At 41.7% G+C, this 25184-nt stretch overlaps 1 protein-coding gene across 14 annotated transcripts in view; it reads left to right on the forward strand.

Annotated features, from left to right (window-relative positions):
- tpm3 (tropomyosin 3) overlaps positions 1-24728 on the forward strand; it is a 35910-nt gene extending 11182 nt beyond the window's left edge. For 6 of the 14 annotated variants that reach the window (XM_014177643.3, XM_045709187.2, XM_045709188.2 and 3 more), the window contains 8 exons: positions 1059-1192; positions 2498-2615; positions 3042-3112; positions 4614-4689; positions 8075-8137; positions 8910-8979; positions 9167-9245; positions 9736-10616. In XM_014177643.3, coding sequence (XP_014033118.1) covers positions 1059-1192; positions 2498-2615; positions 3042-3112; positions 4614-4689; positions 8075-8137; positions 8910-8979; positions 9167-9245; positions 9736-9739 — 615 coding nt within the window. In that variant the 3' untranslated portion in view covers positions 9740-10616. 14 annotated transcript variants of the gene reach the window in all.
- Positions 24729-25184: the final 456 nt, after the last annotated feature.

Consider the following 25184-nt stretch of genomic DNA (forward strand, 5'->3'; position numbering starts at 1 on the left):
AATGTATAAAAATAAAATGCTTTTATTTCCTCATTTATTTAAATAAAATGCACGTATTTTGCCTTTTAAAAACTAAAATAAATTTGCAAGGGGTCTCCGTGACGGTTACACAAACGTGACTGTGATACAAGTTTGAGGTAGAGATTTTTTACATTTTTCTCCAATTTATGCTTTGGCCACGAGGTATAGTCAAGTCAACAACATTATTTGGTTGTGAGTTAACGGAATATGAGCATTTAAGTGAGATTTTCACTGGACAGGTACTTCAACAGAAAGATACTGAGGGGATTTGATTTAATGCCCAGGGTGAACCGGGTAGTGTTGATTGCATTAGTTTTGGAATCAGTTTGCCTTCTGGATGTGAGCCAAGTCCCCGTTTTTGCCGATGGCAAAGTCTGTTCAAAACGAAAGTGATGTAATTATTAAGCACTTGTAGTAATGAGTTGGATTCTGTGTTTTCACATGCAAAAGTAATGGCTTTTGATAAGAACGCTTTACCTGCCTCCCCAGGTAAAGCTTGATATGGCTAGTCTTTAATGTGTGTCGATGTCGCTCCCCTCTCTCATCTGTTATCTATGGCCATCTCTTTTCTCCTGTCATCTGTCTGTATACCTGGGTACACTGGCAAATTGTTATAGCCAGTCTAGTGACCTCTATTCAATGAAGGTTAACCATGAAAACTAACAAGAAATTGGTAGGATAACATTTATGCAGATTGTCTTTCCCCCACAATATATTTTCATTGGAGAATACAAGGTAACAGATATTGTATGGTTGCAGTGTTGTGCTGCACTGAACATGACCCATGTACTGGATGGCTGTGTTGAGAAAATCAAAGTGAATGATTGACCATCTGACTGGAATATTGTCTAGCCTCATACATCGGTGGACGAGGTGTCATATGATGCAATGTTAAGTGCTTTGAGCACTATATAAATCCTATAAGATGGCATATACAAACAATTATGTACTTTATGTTCTGAGCAGGGTTGGGGGTAAATTCCATTTCAAGTTGGGCAGTATACTGACATTTAGCCCAACTCTCCCCCCTGATACAGGCTGAGGCTGAGGTTGCTTCCCTGAACCGGCGTATCCAGCTGGTTGAGGAGGAGTTGGACAGGGCCCAGGAGCGACTGGCCACTGCTCTGCAGAAACTGGAGGAGGCAGAGAAGGCTGCGGACGAAAGTGAGAGGTCAGTGGGACACACTTACAAAAAGGGAAAAGAGGCCTACACACTGTAATGCTCCAAACACCACCGTTTTAAAGGGATACTTCTCCAGAGTCAGATTAACTCGTGGATACAATTTTATGTCTATGTCCAGTATGAAGAAAGTTAGAGGTAGTTTCACAAGCTAGTGCTAGCGCAATGACTTGAAGTCTGTGTCTGCTAGCATGCTACAACATGTATTTAGTCTTGCCCACATTATGTACAACCAGGGCTTTCTCTAAGTAAACAAAGTCCGATTTGTATCTCTAACATAGCCTGGTCAACTGTTGGGAATGGCTTACGTAAGTGTCATCTGCATTCATTTACATACACTTGTGCATGTGTGAAATAGGACAAATATAAGCACCCACTAAATTATTTATTATTATAATAAAATGCTCTATGCTGCAATGGAAGCGTAACTTTTTAACATTGGCTCCGTGAAGTAAGACAACATATTGAGAAAAGGGTCTTGGCCTCGGTCGTTATGGTCTTAACCTTGTCAGTTTATCATCGTTGTTGGTCAGGAAGTGAAAGCACATGGCAACGATGGCACAGACACAAGGGGAAACCCAGACACATCACAGGGGGTGTAAATCTGTTTAAAACTTGCCCTCAAATATGGTGATAAGAAGTCTAGTGGCGGGAAGTGGGAGAATATGGAGCTACGTGAAACTTGGCCGACACTTTTTCATTGAAATATCGTTTTCTGTACCCGAAACTAAAATACGCTACGGACAGAGTGAACGAAGTAAAAAAAAAAAAAAAAATGTAGGACTGCAAGGGCAAATTGAGTTATTGCACACGTGCACTTCAGACTATTCCCTAACGGAAATATGTGAATACTTGCTTAAACGCGCCAATAGGATTTCACTAGCTCTTGCTTGGCTCTTCCCACCTTGCTTGTTCTCCCCGTTGTGCTTCATTTGCTCCCGTTGTAAATGACGCCGATGATAAATCTTAGGTTAGTTACCAGTATCTTTGACGATTGTGTGTTTCGTCTCGCTATCTCTCCACATGAGTCATTATTGGCCCAGCCAATAATGTTAATTGATTGGATGTGTGTTTTCTTTGACACACCGTTGAGTTTCTCCCTCATTGTCCCTCCCAGACTGTGAAATGTAGTGTCACATGCTGCTGACAGTGTGAAATATTAAGTGTTTAGTTTGACAAATATCCAAAGTCTAATATCCAGTATTGGCCTTTCACCACAAAATGGCACGCTCTCACGTTAGGATAGGCCAAATGAATCCCTACACGATACAATATGTGTGCCTGTGTGGGTTCCAGGGGCATGAAGGTGATTGAGAACCGGGCCCTGAAGGATGAGGAGAAGATGGAGCTACAGGAGATCCAGCTGAAAGAGGCCAAGCACATTGCTGAGGAGGCTGACCGCAAGTACGAGGAGGTGAGGATATCACACACGGCAGAGTTCTCCTCAGAATGAACAGAACTGCCTGCTGTGCCTCAACTAGCCTTGGATAGTTGCGCAACATTTCTGGGAAAATGGAATGTTAGGTAATACAATACGTGTGTTAAAATTGGTACAGTCGTGTACACACACGCCATGCCGCTTCAGTACTACCTCATAAGCACACACGGACACAATGAGGTAATAGCCTCATCCACTTCTGTGTCTCGATGAGGACATCACATACCTTTCCTCTCACACAAGGCTGTAAGCTCACTAGTACAGTTTTGGCCTATATGTACACAATTTATATCTAAAATGGGCGTCTCTCCACACACATCACCTGTACACCATCTGCGCCAATCTTGTGAGCAAGTGTTTCCGTCTGCAGCTGGCAGTAAATAATCCTTTGTGTGTCTACAGGTGGCTCGTAAGCTGCTGATCATCGAGGGGGATCACGAGCGCACAGAGGAGAGGGCAGAGCTTGCTGAGGCGTGAGTTGCCACATGATTGAACTGCACAATAGTAACACACACACACACACACACACACGTATACACAGAACTACGCTGGTGGTACGTTAACCCCTGTTCCACGTGGCCAAAGATTATTCTGTCAAATGATTTAGATATACTGACCTTTTCCCTCTAAGGAATGTGTACACACCTACTACACAGAATACTATATAATATTTAACATGTACTGCATTGTAGCCCTGTTGTCCTAAACATACTTTTGTCACACAACTACTACTCATGCCGAACGCACACATGCATTGTGAATTTTCACGTAGATTATATTTGTGAACTATATTTAAACAATTCCCTGTCTACATCATAATTATACCAGGCCAGAGTCAAATGCATTGTTAGAGGTTCAAGCGGCAAAGCTGGGCCACACAATGTCATACTGTGCCATGCAAGCGGCCACATTGTGGCGCTATAACAAGTTATGGAAGATGCAAATTTTAAAGGTCACGCCCCTCACCCCATTTGAGCTAGTGTGGGTAGCATCTCAAACATACTGAGCAATAAACATTCAAGTGGGCTTGACCTGGCACATAAATGCATATATTGTAAAGCAGATGTAATTACTTGTATTGTAACAACTTGACACACATGTTCATAACACTGTCAAGACTCAACATATGCAAACACGTTCAAATCGGCCACACATATAAAAGGGAACTTATTTATTGGTCTTGATCTGATGAAATTTTGCACATGCTCAGGGATTTGAGTCTAGCTAACCTGCAGAGTATGGTTCTCTTTGGCCGCATGGCGGCACTGTTGGACAGGAAAAAACATTCATGCAAGCTTATTGGCTTATAGCGGCCATGTTGTTTGAGCGAGAGTCTTGGAAAACATAGCATTTTGAAGATGTGCGTCCATAGATGCTATATACCAAATTTGGTGCCAGCGATTCTGGAGAAGGCATTTTGAAGTAGTCAACATTATTACATATTGTCCAAGATGCATCAAAAGCATAGTGCATAATCTGTTTGCTGTTGAGTTCTGATACGTGATAAGCATGGTAAGGAGTACAGATGTTGCAAATCGTATTGCAGTCTGTCCTGATGGTGGGGCCATAGCTTGAACCCTGCCATGGCTGCTTGAAGCTATATTAAAATAAAAATACTGCTTAGTTTGCACATTTGGGACTATTCCATTGGTTCCATTTTATCATTCCAACGAAATCAAGCACAGCTCAAGTTTTTGAAAGCGTTTGATCCGGTTCTGCATTATACCTTTCCCACTGCCGGTATCATCCCAAACCGGCCCCATCCTCACTGTTCCCACAGCCATGAGAATAAACAAGTGTGTTTGCATAACAATGGTTCTGTATCCTAATGAAAAATTGACCTCCCTCTGTCTGTCTCTGTGCATGTTTCTGGGGGTCCGACCTAAATTCCACGCATGACCCCCCCCCCCCACCCTCCATACTCCCCCGCTCCGCATGTTTATGCGTGATTCCGCCCCCTCCCTGCACTAACAGCAAAGCCAGGGCCCTGGAGGAGGAGCTGAGGGGTTTCGACCAATCTCTGAAGTCCCTGCAGGCCTCTGAAGACCAGGTAGAGAGTGCGCTTGTGTGTCTGGTGTGAATATGTATGGCGCAAATGCCTACACTTCAGTGTGTGTGTACGCTAAAAAGGAGGGTGTAGGGTGTCCACCCACTCAGCCCAGAGTGGATGGAAACGCGCTTTGGTGATGACTTCACTGCCTTGTGTTTTAAAATACATTTTACCGAGACAAATATGATTATTCATGTTCTGAGTCATTCAGTGGGGTCTTTCTCCAATAATTCAGATTTCTTTACCTAATACATCTGATAATAAGCTCCGAGCTCTGTTGACATAGCGTGTAGGTTTCTCATAACGTTTGAAGATTCTACATTTTGTGGTTGTCTTCAAAGTTGTTTCCGCAGGTCACAATATGCAAAACTAGCATGACACAAGCTGAATTAAATGTACTAATCTTTGAAAATATAAAGCTTGGTATACACTCAGTGCTCCGTTGACATTTCAATTTACAAACTTACCAATTTGTAAGTCGCTCTGGATAAGTGTCTGCTAAATGACTTAAATGTAATGTAAATTTCAGATATGCTTGTTTTTTTGTGAAATCTTCAAAAATAACAGGAATTTATGAATATGAAAAGCGAAAACTAAAATGTAAAATACGTCATGTCTCACACTATCCATTTTACCGCTATTGTTTTTGTGTCCTGTGGATTTGAGAAGGATGACAAGCTCAATGGCAAAGGGAGCCTGTCAGGTAGCCACTAGGCTAATTCTTGCACAGAATCCAGCCTAACTGACGCAATGCTATTTTCCTTATTTTTGTACTCTCCCCCCCGGCCTCCATTTATTTAGTCACCCTAATTCTGGCCATCCTACAAGGGTAAAAACTCCAATTTATAATGGAGACATGAGATTTGGACCATTGGATTATCAACACAATTAACATAAATTTACCCATTGGTCAAAATATTTTTGGATTGGACACCCTACTCTGTGTTGGTGAATATGCCTATACTTTAGGGTGTGTAAGATGTATGAGAGTATGTCCATGCTCAACTGACTAGATGTGCTTCAGTGTAATCTACCGTTGGTGGAACATCAGGCTTGAGATTTATGGATAGTGTTGGAACTATTTATCTCAATAGCTGGACAGGGAAAGTGTTTTGTGTGAGGAGAAAGAAGTAATCAGACGCGTAGCCTCTGGACAAACAGGTGGTGGTCTTTGGATAACTCCAGGACTTGCCAACTTCAACCTTGCCTTCTCTTTCCTTGTCAGTCTCTACCTTGCCTCCCTTTCCCTTCCCTACTCTTTTCTCATCCTGTTTGCATGAAATCCAGTGTGTATTAATTGACATCCTACTGCTCTAAAGTCGATGGGAGAGTTCAGGGTCATGTTTAGTAGGATTGAAACTGGGTGAAATGGGAGATGCCATCTTGACTCATCCAGTAAGAAACACTTTAGTTTTCTGTTGCAAAACATTTTGCTAAGGTGTGCCCTACTGAACACAACTCAGAATTGACTCATGAGAACTTGAGCATGCACTACTGACTTTCTTAATACCCTCATAAGGACATCTCCAGCTTAAAGCATGCCATTCTAATGACCGTGAATATTACACGTATAGCTCGTCTTACGTTAGGGATGTTGCTTAAACTGATTTCCTGTTGTGACATGTGGGCTCAATTTTTAATATAGAGATATGGTAGTGTCAAGGGTCTGTGACCGCCGCGGTCTGTGGTTAGCCTCATGCCTTTTCTCTGTCATAAGGCACTCGTTCTTCATGTTCCCTAACTACTGTATCTATGCCACACTGCCAACTCTGTCTGTCATCTCTCGCCCTCATTATCTTAAACCATATTGCTGATGTTTTCACACTGCTGCTCTTTCCTTCCTTTTTTACAATGCTCCGCCCTCGTCACCCTCTGTGCCATCTCTCCTTGTTCTCTTGAAACAAACTCAATGGCGACCTCCCCTCAAATCCAGTAAATGTGCTGAACTGGAGGAGGAGCTGAAAAACGTCACCAATAACCTTAAGTCCCTGGAGGCCCAGGCGGAGAAGGTAGTGTGTGTTGATATTTTACCTGGTTGTGTGAACCTCAGATTAAACCAGCATGTTACCTGTGTGTGTGGGCATGTTTTTTTGTGACTATCTGCGGAAGCGATTTTAGTAAGTAATGTGTTGACAAATGTTTGTACGTGTTGCAGTTGATAGATATATATTCTGTATCTGTGTGAGCAGCATGTGCAGCTGCTGTATTCACCCTACACCAAAGGTTCTGTATTGACGCTGCCTTGAACAACATTGGGTGTGTGTACTACCTATCCATATACCCCAGGCAGTTACCCTTGGGTTAATTGGTCTGTGTAGTTAATTACCCTTTGGCATTTACCCCCATTCTAGGCTTGAATACCCCCTACCTCTTCAAGACATCCAGTCTTGTCATCAGTGCCCTTTACAGCCTATGTTTATAATTTCTAGAAAGGTCACACTTGCATGAGGCATGGAGTTCATTTAATTTCCATATTTCTGATTGGACCGAAGGCCTACATGGACAAACATCCCCATACTAAGTTTAGGGTTTGGTCTAATATAACATATAGATAAAATGTAATGTTACTCTTATGTTGAAGAGGCAATGGGGCCAAAATGAATTGTTCCTTTGCACCCCCTTTGTAATTGTTATCTTCCATTGACCCAGCAGTGGAATACAAATTAACACTTCTTCCAGGTCTGTTCATTAGGCACCAACCAGAAGAAAATGCTAAAACAGGAGACTACTGGGACTTGTTTTTGGTTGCAAAACATTTGAAGAAGTTTTCCATTGTTTGACTTAATGAACACAACCCAGGTTTATGATTGTTCCCTCTACATTCTTGCATATGCAAGTCCAGGTGTGCTCAGAGCAGATGCACAGTAAACATCCCTACAAGTAAAGCCGTTTCAGTGGAATAAAGGTTAAATAAGTGGTATTCTACTTCCATCTTTTATGGACTATAGTGTTCTAGTATTCCTCCGTTATGTTTTACCAATGGCCTGTCCTATGGGGGAAAATATTCAGAAATTTGGCAAAATAAATGTTTTGCATAGAAATGCTTCAATTTAATGTATTATGTGGATTTTATTTGCCTTATCCATTTTATTTCGGTATATTTCTGTTTGCAATCAGTGATTGGCCAATTGAGGCACTGCAATCCAACCATGAATTGCAATCTAAGCAAGCAAGTCACACGTGCACTGTTGACTTCACAGGGGTTGTCCTTGATATTCGTCTTATTATTGAACTAAATTGGCATGCATTATAATGGCATTTTAAGAATCCTATTGCAGCATCGATAAACTTGTCTTTGACATGAGATTGAGGTGATGTGGTGTTTTATGGTTTTTGTCTGTGCTCTACATGCACTTTAAACTGACAATCCTATTTTCTATTACAGTACTCCCAGAAGGAGGACAAGTATGAGGAAGAGATTAAGATCCTGACTGACAAGCTCAAAGAGGTAAGTGGATAACCTGTAGAGCAGGTATCATCACTAGATTCACACGCGGGCTGATATTATTGTTTTTTTAGTGAATGGTCAGGGGGCCGGAAACAGTATTACAAATTTGTAGACTGCAAATTGACCGCAAGAAGCTCCAACAGATATAAATCCTGACTAAAACAATCATTTCAAACCTTGCTTACGTTTGTATACGATCACATACTGTATATCTCTATATGTGGGAATACTTTGGAACAAATTTCAGACACAAATCGCTTGGCACTGATTTGCTGGTTTTTTTTAGTCTTATGTCCAGCGTTAAAATAAAATCTTGACCCTTGGGTCACCAGTTGGGGAACCCTGATGTAGAAATGGGAAAAAAGCCTCCTTAATTTGGTAGATATAATTGCACATGGTTGACACTAACACAAGCAAAATTCAGGTCCATCTAAGTTCATGCGTTGTCGGTCTATGACGTCCCCTTATAGTATCTAGTGGGGCGACGATTGGGGGGAAGAAGAAAATATTCATAATGCTCAATTTCTCAAGGAGATTTGTTTGATGGTAGTTAATGGATCGGAGGTGGGAATTTGTTTCCCATCTGTTATTTGTCTGGATGTCTCGTTTGTAGTGTCTTGTGCAATGCATTTGTTTGGTCTAGTCACCTTTTTGTTTATTTTTTCAGAAAGTGATATTAGTTTGGTTCGATTCCATTTGTAGTCCAAAGTTAACATGTTTAGTCTAGGTTGTCTAATATCTTGATTGAATCCTTTGCTTTGACTTCTCTTAGGCTGAGACTCGTGCTGAGTTTGCTGAGAGGTCTGTGGCCAAGCTGGAAAAGACCATCGATGATCTGGAAGGTAGGATCCAGCCACTTTGTTTAAAACTCCTGTATTTCCCACTGTACTGTCTACAGGAAAAGTCCTGTTCTGGCTTCATCATACTATTAGCATACATCATCTCTTTCCCTCACTCTCCTTTCTTTATACACATCTTCCTATTCTTTAAAACAAAAATGTCTCCCTTCACTCTTTGGCCTCTGAACAGATGAGCTATACGCACAGAAACTGAAGTACAAGGCCATTAGTGAGGAGTTGGACCACGCCCTCAATGACATGACTTCCATGTAAATACAGGCTTACTGTGTGTGTGTGTGGTTGTCGTGCAGGGACTGGGGGGGGGGGGTTTGACTGCAAATCTAATAGTCCCCTAACACTGCACGGAAATCAGGCGTCCAGGAAAAACACCTGGCTCTAACACGTCACCCAACATCACATATCATTTGTTCAAATTATTTAAGCGCTGGCAGACCCGTGACAAACTAGATCATGCAAAAAGAAAAGCTTGACTAATGCTACAAAACCTGTCAACCAAGACTGTATTTATACTAAAATGTATTTTTGTGACCTAATAACAGTGTGATGTGAGTGGTGTGACATTAAAGGGTGGTTCATGAAGTCTAATAGCTCAATAACTGAATGCTTGCAATTTTGCGTATCAACGATACACTAAACGTCCACAAGAAAACATTCTGTGATACCCAATGGCTACTAATCGTAACAATGTAGTGATTTTCACAATCTGTAGTCACGGTTTCTCAACCCCTCTGTTTTCAGATAACTGTCGGGAAGCTCTCCCGTTGTGGTTTCAAGAATTTTGTCTCAGTCCTTCTGAACATCCATCTCGGTTGTGCAGTTCTCGCTCTCTCTCCCTTCTGTCAATATTCACTCATTCCTTACGTGGTTAAATCTGTTCCCTTTTTGTGCTTTTCACTCTATTGTCCTGTTTCTTTTGCCCTACTTACTCTCTCTCTCATTACTCTTTGACCCTCATCTTTCCCTCCCCCTCCTCACCTCTTTTCCCCCTCCTTTTGGGCAACAGTCATTGTATCTTTGGGTCACTGTATGCACTGTGCTCAAGCCTGTACTTGTTGTATTGCTATTTTCTCTTTTCTGCCTTCACCCTGTTCTCTACTTTATCTACACTCTGTACATGTGATTCTCTATAAACATTTAACAAAGGGAGGAGGGAAAAACCTGTCCACGACTACTTTATTCTCTTTTGGCCTGTGCTAGCTAGGGTAGCTTCAAAGTGACAACAAACACAATTGTTTCTGGTTCTCTTACCACGTGCTCATTGTTTTTCCACAAATACTCTTGGTAGAAATTGTACATTTTATTTGATTTAATGAGCAGAGGGGATGGTGCCTCCACGTTGGGGTTTAGCATCATGCCAGCACTAGAATTAAGAACATACTTTAAGGGAAAAGCAGAAGACTTCATTAAACATGTGCCATCTGTATTTTGGTTATTTACTCATCTAGTGCCACTCGCAACAAGTTCATTCGAACATGAGGTCAAGTAATGGATAGGTTTTGTTCACATGTACAACGATGTGTCACAATGGTGCAATTTACAATACAGAGCTGATTAGCAGTACAGCTTATAAGATATGAATGTGATTAAAGAGTAATTTAATAAAGTCATTTCAATGTGAATATCTTCCCCTTTTAGTGTCTGTTTTTAGAGTGCCCCTCCACAGTTTTCTGAATTTTCATTGTTGGACATAAGATGGTGAAATCAGCTGCAAGTGCTCTTAATTTTGGAAATATATTCCCACTCATGGAGACGTGATCATGTATAATTCATTGGATTTTTATAGCTCTTCTCTACCAGCTGAGGTACTTGACATAGTAAGGGGAAATGTGTAGCACCCACTTCCAGTGTTGCATGGCAACCAATTTTGTGCTCAACACGCATAAGCTATCAGGTGGAGGGGTGATATATGCCAATTAGGAGGTCATGATGGAATGTGGCCAGGTTGGAAATGTAGCCGTGACACTGGGGTGAACACACTACTCTTACAATGAGCATCATGGGATTCTTTTTTTATGTCCCATCCAAAAGACGGCACCCTATGCAGGACAATGTTCCCAAATATAATCAAGGTTTGAAATTATTGTTTTAGTTACATAAACTCAGCAAAATAAGAAACGGCCCTTTTTCAGGACCCTGTCTTTCAAAGAATTTGTAAAAATCCAAATAACTAAACAGATCTTCATTGTAAAGGGTTTAAACACTGCCCATGCTTGTACAATGAAAATGAATGAACATGCACCTGTGGAACGGTCGTTAAGACACTAACCGCTTACAGACGGTAGGCAATTAAGGTCACAGTTATGGAAACTTTGGACACTAAAGAGGCCTTTCTACTGACTCAAAAAAAACACCAAAATAAAGATGCCCATGGTCCCTGCTCATCTGTGTGAACATGCCTTAGGCATGCTGCAAGAAGGCATGAGGACTGCAGATGTGGCCAGGGTAATAAATTGCAATGTCCGTACTGTGAGACGCCTAAGATAGGGGGACAGTTGATCGTCCTCGCAGTGGAAGACCACATGTAACAACATCTGCACAGGATTGGTACATCCGAACATCACAGCTGCGGGACAGGTACAGGATGGCAACAACAAGTTACACCAGGAACGCACAATCCCTCCAGTGCTCAGACTGTCTGCAATGGGCTGAGAGAGGCTGGACTGAGGGCTTGTAGGCCTGTTGTAAGGCAGATCCTCACCAGACATCACCGGCAACTACGTCGCCTATGGGCACAAACCCACCATCGCTGGACCTGACAGGACTGTCAAAGTGTTCTTCACTGACGAGTCGCGGTTTTGTCTCACCATTGTCGAAGGAATGAGCGTTACTCCGAGGACTGTACTCTGGAGCGGGATCAATTTGGAGGCGGAGGGTCCGTCACGGTCTGGGGCGGTGTGTCACAGCATCATCGGACTGAGCTTGTCATTGCAGGCAATCTCAACGCTGTGCGTTACAGGGAAGACATCCTCCTACCTCATGTGGTACCCTTCCTGCAGGCTCATCCTGACATGACCCTGTAGCATGACAATGCCACTAGCCATACTGATCATTCTGTGTGTGATTTCTTGCAAGACAGGAACGTCAGTGTTCTGCCATGGTCAGCGACGAGCCCGGATCTCAATCCCGTTGAGCACATCTGGGACCTGTTGCATCGGTGGGTGAGGGCTAGGGCCAATTTCCCCCCCCCCCCCCCCCCCCCCCAGGAATCTCCCGGAACTTGTAGGTACCTTGGTGGAAGAGGGGGGGTAACATCTCACAGCAAGAACTGGCAAATCTGGTGCAGTCCATGAGGAGATGCTTTGCCGTACTTAATGCAGCTGGTGGCCACACCAGATACTGACTTTTGATTTTGAGACGCCTTTTGTTCAGGAACACATTATTCCATTTGTTAGTCACATCTCTGTGGAACTTGTTCAGTTTGTCTCAGTTGTTGAGTCTTATGTTCAAACAAATATTTTTTGCAAATAAGTTTGAAAATAAACGCAGTTGACAGTGAGGACATTTATTTTTTTGCTGAGTTTCTGTTTAGGCTTCTTGCGGTCAATTTGCAGCCCAAATTTATTTGATGTTCCGGCCCCCGAACATCCGTTCGAGAAAAATGGCCTGCAGCTGAATTTGGTTGATAATCCCTGTTCTATTGGCATACATGGGTGGTTGCCGGTGTTGCCAAAGCAAAATCATTTGCTTGTCATGCTAACTAATTAGCATGAAAAATCACATTTCATCAAATATGGTCTGGTTTTGTATTAAAACAGGAGTCACTAGAACATGTTTGCTAACCAACCCAATTAGTTTAAATGTAAGTACACTTTTAAAGACTGATAAAAAGATCCAACTTTCAAAACCAGTCCTTGACTAGCTAACAGTCAACTGACAGGTTGTCTAACTAGTTTTTAGACATATTAACCAAATAGCTAGCACATTACCCCCACTCCCCCAGAGGAAGTTGCAGACACTATTTCAATGTGATTTTCTATCCTAGAGGGGACATGCACATTTAGGTTCTGCTCGGAAAATTCCAGGAAACGATGTCATGGCTTTAGAAGCTTCTGATAGGCTAATTGACATCATTTGAGTCAATTGGAGATGTACCTGTGGATGTATTTCAAGGCCTACTTTCAAACTCAGTGCCTCTTTGCTTGACATCATGGGAAAATCAAAAGAAAATCAGCCAATACCTCAGGAAAAAAATGTAGACCTCCACAGGTCTGGTTCATCCTTAGGAGCAATTCCCAAACGCCTGAAGGTACCGCATTCATCTGTACAAACAATAGTACGCAAGTATAAACACCATGGGACCACGCAGCCGTCATACCCCTCAGGAAGGAGACGCGTTCTGTCCCCTAGAGATTAAACTATTTTGGTGCGAGAAGTGCAAATCAATTCCAGATCAACCGCAAAGGACATTGTGAAGATGCTGGAGGAAACGGGTACAAAAGTATCTATATCCACAGTAAAACGAGTCCTATATCGAGCTAACCTGAAATGCCGCTCAGCAAGGAAGAAGCCACTGCTCCAAAACCACCATCAAAAAGTCAGACTACGGTTTGCAACTGCACATGGGGACAAATTGTACTTTTTGGAGGAATGTCCTCTGGTCTAATGAAACGGAACTGTTTGGCCGTAATGACCATCGTTATGTTTTGAGGGGAAAGGATGCTTGCAAGCTGAAGAACACCATCCCAACTGTGAAGCACAGGGGTGGCAGCATCATGTTGTGGGGGTGCTTTGCTGCACTTCACGAAAGATTTTCCTTCCTTATGAAGCCTTAATGTGGCTATATTGAAGCAACATCTCAAGACATCAGTCAGGAAGTTAAAGCTTGGTCGCAAATGGGTCTTCCAAATGGACAATGACCCCAAGCAAACATCCAAAGTTGCTGCAAAATGGCTTAAGGACAACGTAGTCAAGGTATTGGAGTTGCCATCACAAAGCTCTGACCTCAATCCTATAGAACGTTTGTGGACAGAACTGAAAAAGCGTTTGTGAGCAAGGATGAGGCCTACAAACCTGACTCAGTTACACCAGCTCTGTCAGGAGGAATGGGCCAAAATTCACCCAACTTATTGTGGGAGGGTTGTGGAATGCTACCCAAAACGTTTGACCCAAGTTAAACAATTTAAAGGCAATGCTACCAAATACTAATTGAGTGTATGTAATCTTCTGACCCACTGGGAATGTAATGAGAGAAATAATAGCTGAAATAAATCATTCTACTATTATGCTGACATTTCACATTCTTTAAATAGTGGTGATCCTAACTGGCCCAAGACAGGGAATTTTTACTAGGATTAAATGTCAGGAATTGTGAAACTGAGTTTACATACACCTTAGCCAAAAACATTTAAGGTTTGACTGTACATGCATTAGTTTCTAAGATATCTGAGTTACAGTTCATATAAAGAAATCAGTCAATTGAAATAAATTCAATAGGCCCTAATCTATAGATTTCACATGACTGGGAATACATATTGTGTACAGATCCTTGTGACATGGGCTGTGCATTATGCTGAAACGTGAAGTGATGGCGGTAGATGAATGGCACGAAAATGGGCCTCAGGATCTCGTCAAGGTATCTCAGTGCATTCAAATTGTCATTGATAAAATACCATTGTTTTCGTTGTTCGTAGCTTATGCTTGCCCATACCATAACCCCACCATTGGGCACTCTGTTCACAATGTTGACTTCAGCAAACTGCTCATCCACACGATGCCATACATGCGGTCTACCATCTGTGAAGAGCACACTTCTCCAGTGTGCCAGTGGCCATCGAAGGTGAGTATTTGCCCACTGAAGTCGGCTATGACGCCGAACTGCAGTCAGGACAAGACCCTGGTGAGGACGACGAGCGTGCAGATGACCTTTCCTGAGACCTGTTTCTGACAGTTTGTACAGAAGTTCTTCGGTTGTGCAAACCCACAGTTTCATCAGCTGGCCGGGTGGCTGGTCTCGGACGATCCCGCATGCGAAGAAGCCGGATGTGGAGGTCCTGGGCTGCGGTTGTAAGGCCGGTTGGACGTACTAACAAATTCTCTAAAACGGCGTTTGCTTATGGTAGAGAAATACATTCCATTCTCGGGCATCAGCTCTGGTGGACATTCCTGCAGTCAGCATGCTAATTGCACACTCCCCCAAAACTGCACATTTTAGTGGCATCTTATTCTCCCCAGCACAAGGTGCACCTGTGTAATGGTCATGCTGTTTAATCAGCTTCTTGATGTGCCACACCTGTAAGGTGAATGGAGTATTTTGGCAAAGGAGAAATGCTCACTAACAGGGATCTAAACAAATTTGTGAACATCATTTGAAAAGCTTCGTGCGTATGGAACATTTCTGGGAACTTTTATTTTGTGGCCAACACTTTTACATGTTGCAGTTTTTTTTTTTTTTTTTTTTTTCAGTGTAGCTAGCTAATATGTAGGTTCTTTTTTTTTTTTTTTTTTACTACATATTTGAAAGATTAGCCAGCTAGCTCTGGCTGGTTGTGGAGCTGGATTTATTTTTCTTAAGCATTGATTTAGGGAACACTTTGCCACAGATGGAAATAAATAGCCTATCTTTGACTTCACCATCTATTATCTCAAGTTTTGGCATCTTCCATAAATTGCGGCCCTGACTCCGCCATGGAAATTAACTCGGCAAATAAAGAAACGTCCTCACTGTCAGCTGCGTTTACTTAAAGCAAACTTAATGTAAATATTTGTATGACCATAACAAGATTCAACAGACAAACTGAACAAGTTCCACAGACATGTAACTAACAGAAATGAAATAATGTGTCTCTGAATGAAGGGGGTGTCAATCAAAAGTTAGTCTGTATCTGGTGCGGCCACCAGCTACAGACTGACTAAGTACGGCACTGCATCTCCTCCTCATGGACTGCACCAGATTTGCCAGTTCTTGCTGTGAGATGTTACCCCACTCTTCCACCAAGGCACCTGCAATTTCCCGGACATTTCTGGGGGGGAATGGCCCTAGGCCTCACCCTCTGATCCAACAGGTCCCAGATGTGCTCAATGGGATTGAGATCCGGGCTCTTCGCTGGCTATGGCAGAACACTGACATTTCTGTCTTGTAGGAAATCACGCACAGAATGAGCAGTATGACTGGTGGCATTGTCATGCTGGAGGGCCATGTCAGGATGAGCCTGCAGGAAGGGTAGGAGGATGTCTTCCCTGTAACGCACACCGTTGACATTGCCTGCAATGACAACAAGCTCAGCCCGATGATGCTGTGACACACTGCCCCAGACCGTGACGGACCCTCCACCTCAATCCCGCTCCAGAGTACAGGCCTCTGTGTAACGCTCATTCCTTCGACAATAAACGTGAATCCGACCATCACCCCAGGTGAGACAAAACCGTGACTCGTCAGTGAAGAGCACTTTTTGCCTGTCCTGTCTGGTCCAGCGACGGTGGGTTTGTGCCCGTAGGTGACGTTGTTGCCGGTGATGTAAGGCAGGTCCTCACCAGACAACAGGCATACAAGCCCTCAGTCCAGCCTCTCTCAGCCTATTGCGGACTGTCTGAGCACTGATGGAGGGATTGTGCGTTCCTGGTGTAACTCGGGCGGTTGTTGCCATCCTGTACCTGTCCCGCAGGTGTGATGTTCGGATGTACCAATCCTTTGCTGGGGTTACACATGGTCTTCCACTGCGAGGACGACCAGTTGTCTGTCCTGTCTCACTGTAGTGCGGTCTTGGGGGTCTCACAGTTCGGACATTGCTTTTTATTTCCCTGTTCACATCTGCAGTCCTCATGCCTCCTTGCAGCATGCCTAAGGCATGTTCACGCAGATGAGCAGGGACCCTGGGCATCTTATCTTGGTGTTTTTCAGAGTAGAAAGGCCTCTAGTGTCCTAAGTTTTCATAACTGTGACCTTAATTGCCCACCGTCTGTAAGCTGTTAGTGTCTTAATGACCATTCCACAGGTGTGTGTTCATTAATTGTTTATGGTTCATTGAACAAGCATGGGCAACAGTGTTTAAAGCCTTTTACAATGAAGATCTGTGAAGTTATTTGGGTTTTTAGGAATTTTCTTTAAAAGACGGTCCTGAAAAAGGGAAGTTTATTTTTTTGCTGAGTTTAGTTACAAAGAGGGTGATGAGGCTCTGGTAAAATGGCTGACTATTGAAAGATGGCTTATCTGTTTTTCTACTTTGTAATGGACACAGTGCAACCTTTTGGTAGGTAGGCTGCAGTACAGCGAAGTCAAGGTGGTTCTCACTGGGGAAGTGAAATGATAGGCTTCAATGACTGCTGACGATCATGTGTGCCACAAATTACCTGCAATGATGTTCCTTGAATTTTATTTTGCTGGTGCCTTTTCATTATCTGGAAACACACTTGTGGTTTCTTGCTAATGTTACACCAATTAAAGCAGTGGTGCATGTAGTGAAGTAAAACTTGTGGTCAAAACCAAACTTGTTGACGGGGGGAGCGGTTTTGCGAAATGCTATCTTATCACGCATTTGTACCATTTTATAAGATGGTCATATCTATCTTGTTTTTTATACCGACTAGCTCAAATAAGTGAACATTGTCAGATTATGATCATTTTCTGTTAAGAAAATCTAAGTTTGCACCCCGTATTTGAATTTGCTCAGGCGGCCAAGTGGACACAATGCTCATCTCAGTCGTGAAAAGGAGTAACTTTCCAGACGTTTCTGGTTTTCAATAAACAATGGCATGCTGGCATGTGGTAACGTTATAGGCTGAAAATATTTAATGTCGAAGTATTTGCTCCCTTACTGATTTTTCTCTATTTTTGATACTGAATGTTAGCAGATCTACAAGCAAAACCTAATATTAGATAAAGAACCTGAGTTTACAAATAACACACTTTTATTAACAATGTTATGCAACACCCAATTTCCCTGTGTGAAAAAGTAATTGCCCCCTTAAACTTCAACTGATTTGTCCAAGTGTAGATGTTGCACAGCTGCTGTATCAGCAATGTAAAATTAGGTTTGCCTCAATTGGTATACATCCTTTCGACAATTTAAAAACATTCACTAAGCTTCATAGTATGAAAATGTAATAGAAATAACAGTAGGCTACATCAATACTATAGCAGTAGGCCTACCTGTATGAAAATCGACTATATAAACAAAACTGTAATCGCTTTTTAGAAACGATTACACATTCAAACTAGTTGCAAATGATCTGCCTTTTATCTTTTGAGGCAGAGGATGCTTCTCAAAGTTGAGAAGCACACTGCTGTATGACACAAGCAAATCCCAATACAGATATTTTTAGTCAGATACTGTATATAATGACAAGATTATCTTGTCTCCGCTCCAACAATGGGAGTGGTTGTCCCAAAGGCCCTGCAAAGTACAGTCAGCTAGCCAACTACTTTTTATTGTTGATTTAATGAACAAGGTTAATGTATTGACTGCAGGTGGTTGCAGAAATGTTATTTGTGATGTAATGAGAAATATGGGTGTCATACAGGCTACTCATATTGCACCCAAAGTCAATACATTTCTGGCAGGAGAGACTGCATGCTACTGATTCTGCTTCCACGCGCACATCTGTTTTACGTCTCTGGTATAGCAGGTAAAATTACTGCGTTCACATCCTGTTCACGGTTTGCGCATGCGTAACTCCCCTGAAATTGTATTTATGATTAGTAGCCTACTGAAGCATGGAATGCAATAGTTCGTAAATGTCAACCATGTCCTTTGTGTATAACATGAAGTTTTGTAGGCTACAACAGACAAGGGCGACCGTCGCTGATCAAGGGGAAGCTTCAGCGGATCACTGAGCAGCAGCTACATAATTTATTTTTATGTAAATTTTAAGAACTTTAATCAGATTTGTATTGTATTTTAAGTGAATTTACTTCAACTTAAGGATGTAGTGGTTGAAGGAAAAAATATTACTCCAAGAGACTGCTCTCTATTCACTTTTCTCAGGGATTCTATTGTAGGACGTGTTCAACTGGGCACAAGATTGTGAAATATTTATATTGAAACTTTATGTAGAACGAAAATGCCTCCGAATAGGGGTCAGTTCTGTCTTTCTGCAACGTTCCACAACGTTTGCTTTAAGAGCCATACACACCCTACACAAACAGAGCGACCGAGCGTCGTATGCAGTCCGTTCCAAAATTGTAGACATAGGGACTTGACTCAACCATTGGTGACTTACATTTGGACTCGAGCACAGGGGATTTTGGACTCGATTCAGACTGAAGGTTTAGTGACTCTATTAAATCACTGGGCTGCTTGTCAGAGGAAGAAGTGATCTCATCTTTGTTGTGAGTGGCAGGGGGAGGGGCTTGGTGTGTGTAAATGGGAAGGCGCACACCACTGAATCAGCGAGGGAAATGAGGCCATAAAGACATTAGAATAAGTGCACATAAATGCTAATAAAACGGTGTATAGTTAATTTTTGTGATACAGGCATTTGGAGTATCGCGCTGAAACATACATTTGAATATATTCGAAATATTGCCCAGTCCTAGTATTCCTCCAGATAGTGACCACTTAATGTAATAGGCCTTGTCTCAGTCTCTAGTGCAGAGTTTCCCAAACTCGTTCCTGGGGACCCCAAGTGGTGCATGTTTTGGTTGTTACCTTAGCACTACACAGCTGAATCAAAGCTTGATGCTGTGTTAATTTCTGTCTACAAAAATAGTGACTAAAATATTCATCACACCTACTTTTCACTGGCAATTGACGAGACTATAACTGTCTAAATAGACCCAGAATCCTTTAATTTCAGTTGACTAAAACGATACGAGACAAAATTCTCTGTGAATAAAATCTAAGTGGACTGGATTGAGAGCTTTTCAAATAATATTAGCAGCACAGATGCGCAGCGCAATTCTGTTCAGCAGTGGGAAGGATGAGTCATACACATTGTGCAGGCGACTCTTTTGCTTCACCTTAGCTAACCAGTCACAACTAGCCTTCTAGTTAGCGATCATTTGCCTGGTTATGAAACACTGCTTTACAAAATTTAAAAACAATGGCAGCATTGAGTTTAATAGTTTCTCTCCCTTGAGTAGGCTGTAGAAAAGTAGGTGGTCTTTTTAAATTGTAGTCTTGTTCAACCTGCCCACTTTTCCCACTGCATTTCATATACAGGTTCTGTAGCCAAGTCCCTCTTTTTTTTTTCCTCAGAATACAGCTTCATTCTATTTCTATAGACATGACCATAATACTGGCGCAATGTTTTTCTTTCTATTGTGCAGACCACATTTTGCATTCATAAAAAGCGTATCGCGGGCTGCTCTAGAACTAGGCTACTTGCAGACCGAACCGTTAAACATTTGACTACACCTTGTTCAGTGAGATTACCTCATTAGCTAGCTATAGCTAACGCCCTGGGCCGCGTTCAGCAGGACAGAACGTTCAGATATAAATATGCTATGTAGAACAAACATGCCTCTCTGGCACGTTGAATAAGGAATAATGTTGGCGCTCTTCATGGAATTTCTATCTGCAAAGTTCAAGAATTTAACATTACCAGTAGCCTATATGGAAGCATTACATTGGCACAGAAAGGAAAAGGGATAGCAAACAATTTCTAAATTCCTCTTGCCAGTACGCTATAGGCCAGGGCTCTCCAACCCTGTTCCTGGAGAGCTACCCTCCTGTAGGTTTCACTCCAACTCAAGTTGTAACGAACCTTATTCAGCTTATCAACCAGCTAATTCTTAGAATCAGGTGCGCTAGATAACGTACAGGATGGTAGCTCTCCAGGAACGGGGTTGGAGAGTCCTGCTATAGGCTGACTGGGTAAATAACTTTATTTTGAGTTAATATGGACCCAGTCACTCAGTCTTGAGCACTTGGACCAGGACTCGAGCCCTGGGCAAAATAGTCATTACCCCTCGTTCTACTTTTGGAAATCAATATGGCTGCGGCGTCTGTAGAACGTTGATGGCAATGACACAACAGATACTACTTTGAAGCACCATCTGGTGATTGTGCCCCCCCCCCCCCCCCCCCTCTGTTTTGTAATGTGCAGTATCTATGTAGGCTCAATTAAAAATGTACATGGCCAGATAATTCTAATATATTATTCTTATGTTTGTATTCTCTTCCCAACAGCATAAATGACAATGTTATGCAGCAAAAATGTGGTAGGACAAGGCTGTGTAATTTGTTTACTATAGGTTAATGAGTCAATACAAATTCTGACTAAAATGAAAGGGAATTTAGTTGAATACAGTGGGCCATTTTAGTAGTCATTTTTATAACTAGACTAAATCATTATTCAACTTACAAATGTGACTAACACTAGACAAAATCCCCCACCTCAGAGTGCAAAAATTAACACTAGCTTGATGATTAGTTGATTATTTAAATATGTAGTGCTAGGGCAAAAAACTAAACGTGCACCCCTTGAGGTCCAAAGAACAGTTTGGGAAACACTGCCCTCGTGGCTAACTAAGTCTGCCCTCCTGTGGCCATCTTTTCATCTTCCAACTACTCCATCCTCAGGTAAATGACCTTTTCTGCACTCTTTGCTTATTTGGTATTTTATTTAGTAGTATTATTCATTCTGTTTACTATGCTCCAGTACTTTGCCATCTCACACCCACTTGACTGTCTACACTTTATAGTGTTGCTCAATATGTATCCTGGGGACCCACTGTGAATGCTGTGTTTGAGACTTCTTACATGCTGACCACACCGCTTGCGTCATGTGCACAGGCGTTGAATAACATGCGTCTGTACATTTGCAATCATTGCACCCACGCTGCTTGCGCCAACGAGCATCTGCGTTGCCAGGTGCTAAAATAGAAGTTGTTTCTATTTGTGGCGCAGAACGTGCTGCAGTCCTGCCTCTCCCATCTCTGGTTTATAGAAGCAGACACCCACGTGCCATCTCCTCATTGGTTTTACCCACGTGGGTGATTGAAACACGAACTGAGGTCGGTCGTCCTCATGGTAATACTATTAGATGCCAATCGCCATATAAAGTCCAAAGAAAAAGCCTGAAAAGAGGAGAGGTGACTAGAAACGATTCGGTTGACCAGTTTATGTGTGGATTAATTGTCGTAGAGGACCTAAAATAACAACTCAACGTTTATATCCCAGGACAAAGTAGCTAGCAACTGCAAGCTAGCTAGCTAAATTGCCATAAATGTTTAATGCTTTTTGACCTGTCCCCAAATTAATATAATTGGGTTGAGTTTGTTGTGATATTTCAACCTGCGTGTCGTGGTCGCGTTTGATGTGGGGGGACAAAATCAATTCCCACATGATGGCGCACACCCGCGATCGGTTTGGGTACGGTGTTAGGCTGTTTACACAGGCAGCCCAAATTCTGATCCTTTTTAGAACTAATTGGTCTTTTTCAGATCAGCTTTGAAAAATATTTGTGTAAAGATGTGATTGGTCAAAAGACCAGTTAGTGGAAAAAATATCAGAATTGGGCTGTCTGAATAAACGCAGCCTTCGTCTATCTGCTTGGTACATGAACGCAAGTTAAGTCACTGAATAGGGTTGCAAAGCTACTGGTAATTTACCAAAGTTACTGTTATCTAAAGTACATTTGCCAATGATTACAACCTATGGTAATTTTGAAAGTATATGCTTGACTAATTTGAGAAAAAAGTACTCAAAAGAGTATATAAATATAAAAATATAGTATTCCTTTTATCTGTCTGTCCATTTTAGTTTCTTGTGAATAGACCATATGGTTCAAGATAATGGCCTAATTAATCAAAAATGTCATTATTTCAATTAACTCCAACTCTTCGAACTATAAAAAAGTAAACTGCCAGCAGTTTGGCATCAACATTTACAACATGTTGAAACCGTCATATTAAACAGCAATGGTATTCACTTAGTTGATGGTTTAAATTTAGGATCATGTTGTACAGCTTCATTCTGTTTTGTATTTAAAAATGTATTTTAAATGTGAGAAGGCCAGAGGCCCAGAGAATTAGACACCTGTGATCATCTGAAGTACTCAAAGGCAACTAGATATCATTTGATATCTCTCCCCCCCAACTTCAAAAGTTTCCAGTAATATACCCTCCCTTTGCAACCCTACCACTGAAGATTTCCCATTTTTAGACATGTCCAGTTATATTGTTTTTAGGATAAATCTACTCAAACTCAGTCATATTGGGCTATGTAATAACCACACAATCACAATAAGAAACCATCAGGACGGTTAGAAAACTGACTTAATTATTGGGGGTAAAGCCAGTTATAAGCTCTCAACGGCTGATTATGGCAGTGTTCTTTAACCTTTATGACAGAGACCTCCATTAAAGTGGAACCTAGGGATGTTTGGTGTGTTCCCCTGTGAATCCAGATGTGTTAATATGAACCTCTCCCTTTCTCTCTCTCACTATCCAGAGAGACTGGCCAATGCCAAGGAGGAGAACCTCAAGATCCATGCCACCCTGGACCAGACTTTGCAGGACCTCAACAGCTTCTAAGAACCCCCAGATGGACTCTCCGAATAACCACCTTCGTCCACTTATCCTCTGCCGACCTTCGCTTTCCGCCTCTCTCTCGTTAAGTCTAATTTCTCCCCGCTCTGCTGTAGTGGAGGGTGCCAAAACCACTATTTACAATGACACCTTTATTCTCAACAACATTGATTGTTCTTGTTAAACTTTAGGTGTTCTTCAATGTGACATCTTGCGGAAGCTCTTGCCTTTATCCATTGGAATGGTGTTTAATAGGGGAACTCTGTTGTACTTGTGTGGTCTATTCTATCTTCTCCTTGCTTGTGTGGTCGATTATTCTAACTTCTCCTTGTTTGAATGGTGCTAGCATGACTGCCTTTTAAGGATTTATTGCCAAGTTAACAAGAACATGGTTAGGCCACTCATCCATTATAGCCCATTAGAAAAAGGGGGAAACTGAGCATTTTTTCTTTTTACCAGCCATTTACTACATCAGACTATTTACTCCTGTCCTGCTGTTGTATACTCTGGCCTGGTTCTTTTTTGTTCGCTAGCACCTTCCCCTAACTCTTAAACTCTGAATGTTCACAGATCTGAAAGGGGTAAACAAGATGGAGTACGCTCCGCTTGGCCTATCAGAGGGATGGGCCATTTCCACATTGCTTAGGCCTATGCAGTCCTTTCTGACTAGTTAACACCAAAAAGGGTTAGTGAATAGGGTACAGAATGTAACTATCTTTCTGTCCTCCTATATCACTCCTTTTGCCTACTTTACACCAATACGGGTTGGGACCAAAACCACATTGGGTGGTGTTTTTCCTATTCCTTAGGTATTTGTTTGTGCCTGATATTTTTGTTTTATCCCACTTAAACAATAGCCACTATCACAAGACAATGCTGCACTTGTATGACACTAATTATTTGGCTGCGTTTACATAGGCAGCCCAATTCTGTTTTTTCCACTAATTGTTCAGATCTTTTCATATTAGCTCTTTTTCCGAGCTGATTGGTCAAAATACAAATGAGTGTGAAAAATATTAGGTTTGGACTGCCTGTATCAACATAGCCTTTTTAGTTTGACAGGTTTATGGTGAAGTTCTTGGGTTAAAAAAATCAATGGCTATCACCTTACCAGTACCATGAAAATTATAGAAAATGGGTGGGGGATATGATCAGTGTGATGCAAAACAGATACATTTTTAATAGGGGATTAAACTAAAACACCAATAATTAACTCAACGTTTTAACTGGAAACTCAATGTGTATAACCACTTTGTTTGTCTTGTTCCATTGTAATGACTTTTTGATGTTGAATAAAGACCATGATTTTTACTGTCATACAAAACTATCGTCTAAGTTAGTTTCATTGTTGTGTAGACTTTTTGATTGAATTGACCCATCTCTGGCTTGAGTGCCAGCCATCTTTTGATTTGTTTATTAGACCATTTAAAAAAAAATAAAAAAATCATACAGAGATGCATGCATACATAAAACAATTAACACAAGTAAAATGTATTTCTTTCATGTTACACAACTAATAACTATCATACAATAATGTTAAGCTCACTTAGAGGAATAGTCATCTTCATTGATCATTTTCAAAAACTTAATCGGTCTTGATGTGCTACATGTCTTTATACTGTATATCATGTTGGTTTTCAGCCATTATGAATTACATATGTTGATTGACTTACATTTCTATTTTCAGACCATACTATGCTATTGAGTTGTCAGGGATTGTATGAATATCTCTGTCATGTGCCATGTTTTGGTACCACTACCCGTATGTGTCCACTCAGTT

The sequence above is a fragment of the Salmo salar genome, chromosome 27, assembly GCF_965601325.2.
Source record: "Salmo salar chromosome 27, fSalSal1, whole genome shotgun sequence".
In the NCBI taxonomy this organism is placed as follows: Eukaryota; Metazoa; Chordata; class Actinopteri; order Salmoniformes; family Salmonidae; genus Salmo; species Salmo salar.